General features: G+C 43.1%; 1 protein-coding gene across 1 annotated transcript; it reads left to right on the top strand.

Moving 5' to 3' along the window:
- Nucleotides 1-871: 871 nt before the first annotated feature.
- Nucleotides 872-8,589, top strand: LOC308565020 (uncharacterized protein; the record flags this gene model as incomplete). The annotated part of the gene is made up of 3 exons (XM_081153782.1): nucleotides 872-1,775; nucleotides 4,773-4,846; nucleotides 7,530-8,589. The coding sequence occupies 3 exons, from the start codon at nucleotides 872-874 to the stop codon at nucleotides 8,532-8,534; spliced, it is 1,983 nt and encodes a 660-aa protein (XP_081009908.1). The 3' UTR covers nucleotides 8,535-8,589.
- Nucleotides 8,590-8,917: the final 328 nt, after the last annotated feature.

Raw genomic sequence — 8,917 nt, 5'->3', positions numbered from 1 at the left:
ATAACGTTATATCTTTCCCTCCAAAGCAAAACAGTAACGTTGTATTAGGTATGTCTTGAAAAGTATGTCTTAACAAAATGGAGAAAATCTGTTCTGGGGAACAACTAGTCTTCAGGCAGAGTGAAGAGAGAAATGTATCTGAACATGGCAACACATTACGTCAAGTGGAGGCAGAGGCCTCTGTCGCTATGGTGGTAGGTCTGTGTTTTAACTCTCCATCGCTCTCAAATGTGACACTGTAAAGGTTAGATTCTGTAGACACCTGCACATGACTGCGCTGGTGCCCTAAGCCATTCGCTATCATTTAATATGTGTTACTTGTATTATAAGTGTCTCTTTCTCAGTATTTTCTGGCTTCCAAAATTGTCCTAAGATTCTCTGCTTTCTATACTTATGGCTGATGTAATATTGCTGCTCTTTAGCCCCAATCCATTTTTCTCTGATGTCAACTATACAGGAAAAACAACCTGCTACCTCTTTTTCACAATTCAAACATTCCAGAAAGAACAAAATACGATCTGTCAGTCTTGGGTAAAATGTCTTTATTTAGTCCAGACATCTCTGACTAGAGGAGTGAAAGAAAAGGTCACATAGTATAAACATAGCTACAAGCAAAGGGCCCCAGGGAAGAAAAGCTGTGGGCTGAGAAAAATACAAAAGAAAAAAAAAATTAAATGCTACATACTATAGTGGTTGAAAACTTACAATTATTTTCTCATTTAAACGAGTCATTCATATTTATGTAGTATATAGAGAGAGGTTCATCTTGGGTTAGTTTGGGGTTCAATAAAATTATTTGAAACTAGATTAATTTTTTAAAGGTAGTGTTCTCATTTTTCCAGAGTTTCACCTTGGAATTCTATAATACAGCATGTCCAACCTCCAGAACACCACATCTTCCTCCATCACTTTCCTGCTAACTGGTGTTCCTGGGCTGGAAGCCTTCCACATCTGGATCTCCATCCCCTTCTGCTTTCTCTACATAACCGCCCTCTCAGGAAACAGCCTGATTCTCTTTGCCATTGCCACTCAGCCCAGCCTCCACGAACCCATGTATTATTTCCTGTCCATGCTGTCCACCACGGACCTCGGCTTGTCCATATCCACCCTAGTCACCATGTTGGGTCTATTCTGGTTCAATGCCAGGAAGATCAGCTTTAATGCCTGCTTGTCACAGATGTTCTTTATTAAACTCTTCACTGTCATGGAATCCTCTGTGCTGTTGGCCATGGCTTTTGATCGTTTTGTGGCCATCTCTCATCCTCTCAGGTATGCCACCATTTTAACTGACTTCAGAATAGCACAGGTTGGAGTGTCAATTGTCATCAGAGGGACACTAATACTGACACCCATGGTAGCCCTTCTCAAAAGACTGTCCTACTGCCGCAGCCACGTGCTCCACCACTCCTACTGCTTCCACCCTGATGTGATGAAGCTCTCCTGCACAGACACCAAGATCAACAGTGTGGTGGGCTTGACCGCCATGATCTCTACTGTTGGGGTGGACTCAACTCTCATCCTTCTTTCTTATGTTTTGATCATTAAGACTGTCCTCAGCATTGCATCCCCAGAAGAGAGGAAGAAAGCCTTCGGCACATGTATCTCCCATATTGGGGCTGTTGCTGTATTCTACATCCCATTGATCAGTCTGTCCTTTGTTCACAGATTTGGGAAACGGGCCCCACCCTATGTACATACCCTGATTGCTAACACCTACCTGCTGATCCCCCCTGTGGTGAACCCCATCATCTACAGTGTGAAAACCAAGCAGATACGTAGAGCTGTGATCAAAATTCTCCATTCCAAAGACATATAGACTCATACAATTCTAGAGACAGCCTACATCAGGTCTTATTATTGAAAAACAGAACTAGTGCTCCATGAAGCTAAGCGAGCAAACATTTAAAGTTAAGATTGAGTTATACGTAGAATAGCAACTAGTTTGACTCCTTTATTCTACAAACGTGGAGACAGAGATATAGGAATGAGAAGGATAAACAGCCTAAAGCCCTAAGTCTAGAATTTCTTCTCCCCATCACTGTTCATTCTAAACTACGGTTAATCCTGCCAAAGGTTTTTCTCTTTTTACTTTATCCACTTCACAGCAGTTAGAACAACACATTAGGGAAAAAAAATCACTCCTTTATGAGAATTAGGTAGTACTTCCTAACTGTAATAATAATTTTAAGTAGCATTTGTTATTTCTTTTGACCAATTGTGGTTCTAGGTGTTTAACATATATTAACACATTTTATATCCAAACAACATTACAAAGTAAGTTACTTCTAATATCAATGAGAAAACTGAAGCACAAAATGTTAAATAGCATGCCTAAACAGCTGGTACGTGACAAAGCCATATTTCACATCCATGCAAGCTGACTCCAGGGTCCCTCACACTCTTAATGTTATATTGCTGCCCATACTGTAAAGTGTATATATAATTCTATATGTACATAACTGGTATATATACATATATCTATTTATATATATGTGTAATATATGTGTGTATTACATATACATGTACATCTATATAAATTATATATGTACATAATTATACAACTCTGTCCTCTAGAAATTTCCTACCAAATTATGGAAGAAAAGCCCAAAACAAAATGTTTAAATCTCACAAATGTATTTCTGATGTTCTTTCCCAATTTTATCCACTCTCCTATACCCATGTTAGCCTCCGATATTTCCTTAAACTCACCAAGAATGCTTCAACATTAGACTTCACACTTTCTGTTCTCTCTACCTGAAATAATGTTCCCCCAGGTACCCACATGATTTACTGTCTCACTCCATGAGGTTTCTGCTTAACTGTCACTTTATTACAGGGCCTTTGACATCATAAAAAATAACAACACTTCTTCCTCAATTCCTGCCTGCATTCACTCTCTTCCCTACCCACCTTTTTAGTTTCTAGCACTTTCATCTGCCAACATATTACATATTTATTTATTTTATTGTTTCCCATTACAAGGTAAGATCTTTGAGTATAAGGCCTTTGTTTCACTTATGCTGTCTTTCAGACCCTAAAACAGGAACTACCACATAGTAAAAATCTCTGATGACCTGGCTCTATTTTCCTACCAAGCCTATTACTTCCCCTCTATGTGATGCTCCAGGCACAACAGACAACTTGCATTTCCTTAACCCTGATTGCTCTGTTTCACTTCAAGCCTTCAACAAGCTCTTACCTCCTGTGGCACCCTCACTCTCTCCCTTCTCCTGACTTAAAAGTGACTTTCCTTCGGGGACTTTTCCCTGACTTCCCAACGCTGTCTGGGGTCCTTTCCGGGTGCTCCTGGAGCACTTGTGTTTTCTTCTCGTGCACGACATCCCTCCTCAGAATCTACTGTAACCAGCTCCCACAACAGACTCTGTGCCCACTTCTCAAGACTAGGGACTATATTTTATTCACTGCTGAAAATCAGTGAAAACATTCATATGATGTGGAATTACATACTGAGTGTTTGTTTCAACACACGACATAAGATGGGGTATGGAGAGAGGGGGGAGGAAAGAAAAAGAGTGACATAGGCTAGAGAAGAAGAATGGCGGTACTCAGAGTCCTACGAATAGGATGGAGAAGAAGAAACTTCAGTCTCAGGACCCAGACAGCCAAGATGTTCACACTATTTCTACAGATGTTTCTCCCCAACCTCACCCACGCACACTAACGTGTGAACAGCCCCACTGCCTAACAATTTTGGAAAATTATAAGCTTCCATCTCTAGGGTGTGTATAATATAGACACTTCAGGAATGGGTGGTTTGTAGAGCAAATGTCATGTTCTGACTAAGGTGGACAAGCTCACAATGAATTGGGGACTTTCCCAAAAGCCAGTAGTTTCAGGAGAAAAATAAAGTAGACACATAACCACTGTTCAGGCTACTAGAACTCAGAATCTAAGTGAAAACCCTTATGTCCTAAAAGTCCTATAAGGACCTACATGGTTCCACTCCCCATTACCTCTGTGATTTCATCTCCCTACTATCTTCCCCTTGTCTGTCTGCTCAGGCACACCGGCCTCCTTGTTCTAAACCATCAGATACACTCCCTTCTCAGAAACTTTATTTATAGTTTCTGTATCTTCTTCCTGGAATGACCTTTCTCAAATATCTCCATAGACACATTTCTCACTCCCTTCAGGCTTCTCCTCAAATGTCTCCATTATGTGATACCTTCCCCCTGGCAACTTCATTTAAAATTTCAACTGCCCCCTTGATATTTATCTGTTCCTTTCTTCCCTTTATTTTCCTTCTTAAACTATGTAACGTCCTATTTTGTTTTTCATATTAACTCCATTTATTGTCTGTCCCTCTCACTAGAATGTATACTCCAGGAGCATAGAGTTTTGGGAGGTTTTCGGGCAGGGAGGCTGTCTATTTTTCTTTTTACATTGTAAGCCTTTGATAAATATTTGTTAAATGTGAATGAATAAAGAGTCAGAAAAACTGGTTCTCCAACTGATATTAACACTAATTAACTATGTGACCTAACCCAACGAGCTTTTATCTCATCTAATCTTTATCTGTAACACAGGTGCAATAAAGAGTGAGTTCCACACATCAAGGTCTGTTTCATCAACTGAAAAAAAGATGGGAAAAGAAAAGCTGAAGAAGTGTATGCCCTTATTTTGAATGACAGGACTGCATTTTTTGTGCCCAACTTTGTTTTTAAAGAGAATATGAACTTCTAGAGCCCAAGGACCTAACTAACAAGTACACGTTGGCCTCTGTGTTTGGCAAAGTGGCTAATGAGGAAAAGCACTGGCTGTTGCTGACTGTGGGAGTTTGAGTTCCCCGGAAGAGTGGAGACAGACTGGCGAGAGCCCTGTATCTGTAAGTGTGGGAGTGATGACAGAGGCAGGGGGGCCCTTTCTGATTTCCCTTCCCCCCAGGCAAAAACAGTGGGAAGCTTGTGAGAGTGACACACAGAAGGACATGAGGATACTGTCCCCTGTCTGCCACACCCCTGGAGCCTCGGTCCATGTTCCCACAGCCTGTTCCCATGGGCCTCCTGGCCAGCATTATAAATAAGCCTGTGCCTAAAAGGGCGAGCCAGCTCCAGCTGATCCCTCTGCACCGTTTTCAAGTGAGTGCACCCTTGCCTGGGATTAGGCAGCCAAATTCTGCATCCTAAGGGACCTTGAAGACCCCGCATACTGCCTCATGGCAGGACAGGGGAAGCCCTTGTGTACCACCTACACCTTCATGGGCCAAGAAAGAATGTCCCAGAGCATTAGCTGACTGTCCAGTAAGGCAAGTGAGTATGAATGCAACAGCCACATTTGGATCCAAAGAGAATCGGAAATTGGGTCTAGCCAGAGTTCACCTTAGGCAGAAGGCTAGGCAACATGGGAGGGAGACATGAGGTCTTCTGGGATAGGTAACTGGGAAAATAAAATGATGGTCCAAATTCTTAGACAGCTACCAGCAAAGCAGAAAAGATGTCCTGCAGAGAGATGGGTCAAGACAGTATCTGACTGTGGCCAACAGGGACCCCTATATCTGTAAGTGCTACATGCAAGAGAAGGAGAAGAAGGCCTTGAAAAGGGGAGAATACATTCCTGTGTTCCCCTTACTACCTTCCAGCCCTACCCCTTTCTTCACCTGGGCTCCATTTCTCTTAGACACAGAGGCCCAGTGATCTGGCCTCCCAGGGAAGTTACCTTAGCATTACCACATACTTTTCAGCTTGATTTGTTTGGATTTCTGAATCTCCTTCACCCTAGCTACCTATGATAGATATACATAGATGGTTGGATGGATAAAAGATATAAACTATCTTTTATCTCACTGAAGGATGCAATTATCTGCTTCTGAAAAGGGCTGTTTATTCTCTGACAGCAGCTAGGGTCCAAGGTTGGGATCTGTATTTCTCAACAAGGGTAGCTGTTATGTCTTTGTACAAGTTCTGAGGATGGAGAGAGCAAATAGTGGTCAGAGGTGTGGATTTTATAACCTTTAATCCCTGGATTTGTTACTGCTACAGTGGGGATAATCCAAGTCAAATATTTTAGCTCTCATCTTATCATACTTATTTTAAGGGTGCAGGTTTCCAAACTCTCTCCACTAAGGCCAAATTTTCAGTAAGGCACCAGGTTAGGAGTGAGGAAAAATCCTGGGAGATGGACAGGTGAACAACTGATGAAGATTCCTACAGAGTTTATTCCCAAAATTCAGAGGCTCTTCTTCTTGCAGCCAGGCCCTTGGCTCTTTAGACACAATTAGCTCTAATTGTTCACTAGGGAGACTACCAATGAAAACATTTAATGAAGTCAAAGCACGTGTGTTTAGGGTTGGGGAGGTGGTGGGTCAGAACAACACTGGGTTTCCAAAAAGGAAATGTCTGCCTTAATATGAATGGCTTGTTAGCAAATGTCCCAGGAAAGACAAAGCTCTAGGAGTATCTGGACTCAGCCCAAGTTCTCCTTGGGACAATGAGGGTGGCCTTGGAGGCAGCTTTCAGGTGTGTAGGAACCCATCAGCCAGGATCAGAGAGAAGAGCCTTCACAGGGACCATGCCAGACAGCTAGGACCTGCTGGAGGCCAAGCGCCCTGCCAGCACCTTTATCTCCAGAGATGTCACTGGAGGGAGCTACTGCCTTTCATTTGATGACCCCAGATGAGTTTCCTTTTTCTCTTAATAGACTGACTCTGGGCCTTTTTTGTTTCATATTGTTTTTCCTTTCAATTTTTTAAAAATGCTGTTGCGTTTCTCCCACCAGTCCCCACCCCCGATCTTAGGCCTGGGGACCTGGAATCCTGAAAACTTGCACACACAAAAACAAAACCTCCCTATACCCTTTATTCCCTTCTCTGTTTGATTTCTATTCATGTTTCAAGCTTAAACTGAAGGATCATCTTATTCCGGAAGGTTCCTCTGATCATGCTTTTCCCCTTCCCATGCATTAAATGCACGCCTTATGCTAATACGCCCAAAACTCCAATAATTTGGTTACCTGCCTGTTTTTCATCCTAATCAGGCCATCTGAAGGGCAAAAGATGCCTTTCACCTCTGTTATCAGCAGCATCTAGCAAATAATCTTGTACATAGTAGGTCATATAAGTCAATGTTTATGGAAAGAATGAATGATTGAAGGAAAGGAGGGAGACAGGAGAGGAGGGGAGAGAAGGAGAGGAGAGAGGACATAGCCCTATGTGGAAGGGGTTCCCAAAAGGGTATTTCTTAACACCTATCTGAGAAAAGGACCACCCAGTATCCAGACAATGAAGGTATGGGCTGGGAGAAGGAGTCTGAGGGAACTTCAGAAGGATATATTTTGGGATAAGCATTGTTCTTCCCAGGTTCCCTTTTAAAAATGTAAACGGGCCTTGAGAATAGTGCTCAGTAAATGAATTTGAGCTGTCACTTTTCCCTTTGGGAGAGGGCTTCGTGGCTTATAAAAGAGCCTAACTGGCTTGGAAGAGGGAGGAGAGAACAGGGGAAGGAGAGCCGGGGTGCATCCAGTCCCCTGGTTTCCAGGGCTGGCCCCTCTGATTGTGCTCCATCTCTCACCAGGCTGCCAGTGTGACCCGACGCCCTCCAGTGCCTCGGTTCTCCATGCCAGCTATGAGTTCCTGCAACTTCACACATGCCACCTTTGTGCTTATTGGTTTCCCAGGACTAGAAAAAGTCCATTTCTGGATCGGCTTCCCTCTGCTTTCAATGTATGCCGTGGCAGTGTTTGGAAACTGCATCGTGGTCTTTATCGTAAGGACGGAGCGCAGCTTACATGCTCCCATGTACCTCTTTCTCTGCATGCTGGCAGCCATTGACCTGGCCTTGTCCACATCCACCATGCCCAAGATCCTCGCCCTCTTCTGGTTTGATTCCCGGGAGATTACCTTTGATGCCTGCATTGCCCAGATGTTCTTTATTCACGCTCTCTCAGCCATTGAGTCCACCATCCTGCTGGCCATGGCCTTTGATCGTTATATAGCCATCTGCCACCCCCTGCGCCATGCTGCAGTGCTCAACAACACAGTAACAGTCCAGATTGGCATGGTGGCCGTGGTCCGTGGATCCCTCTTCTTCATCCCACTGCCTCTGCTTATCAAGCGGCTGGCCTTCTGCCACTCCAACGTGCTCTCGCACTCCTACTGTGTACACCAGGATGTGATGAAGTTGGCCCACACAGACACATTGCCCAATGTGATCTATGGTCTAACCGCCATCCTGCTGATTATGGGTGTGGACGTCCTGTTCATCTCCTTGTCCTATTTTCTGATTATACGCACAGTTCTACAACTGCCTTCCAAGACAGAGCGGGCCAAGGCCTTTGGAAACTGTGTGTCACACATCAGTGTGGTCTTGGCCTTCTATGTGCCTCTCATTGGCCTCTCAGTAGTGCATCGTTTTGGAAACAGCCTTCATCCCATTGTGCATGTTCTCATGGGTGATGTCTATCTACTTCTGCCTCCTGTGATCAACCCCATCATCTATGGTGCCAAAACTAAACAGATCAGAACTCGGGTTCTGGCTATGTTCAAGATCAGCTGTGGAAAGGACCTTCAGACTGTGTGAGGCAGGTGACTCTTACCACTCCACTTTCCTTTATCCTTAATGGCTTGATATAATGATTTACTAATGCTAGCTTAATTCCAATTGCCTATAAGCACATCAATGCTTTTCTCAGTTTAATCTCCAAAATCTGCCTCAGCTCAGAGTGAAATTTGGGAACATATCATGACTCCCTTCCATAGGTCAAAATGTTATTGATATCTTTATTATATAAAAATTTTAAATTAGAAAACCCACCAATGCTCCAATAAGTATTAAAAAAATAAAGGAGAGTGACAAAAATACAATTGGCTTTGAAACAAGGGACAAATTACTCTATGTGACTAGTAATCCAAGACAGCCTTTTGGCTATCAAATTAGTAGTTTTTATTAATAAAATTTTACAA

The sequence above is a fragment of the Miniopterus schreibersii genome, assembly GCF_964146895.1.
Source record: "Miniopterus schreibersii genome assembly, chromosome: 12".
Lineage (NCBI taxonomy): Eukaryota > Metazoa > Chordata > Mammalia > Chiroptera > Miniopteridae > Miniopterus > Miniopterus schreibersii.
This window is presented reverse-complemented; position numbering and strand designations above follow the sequence as displayed.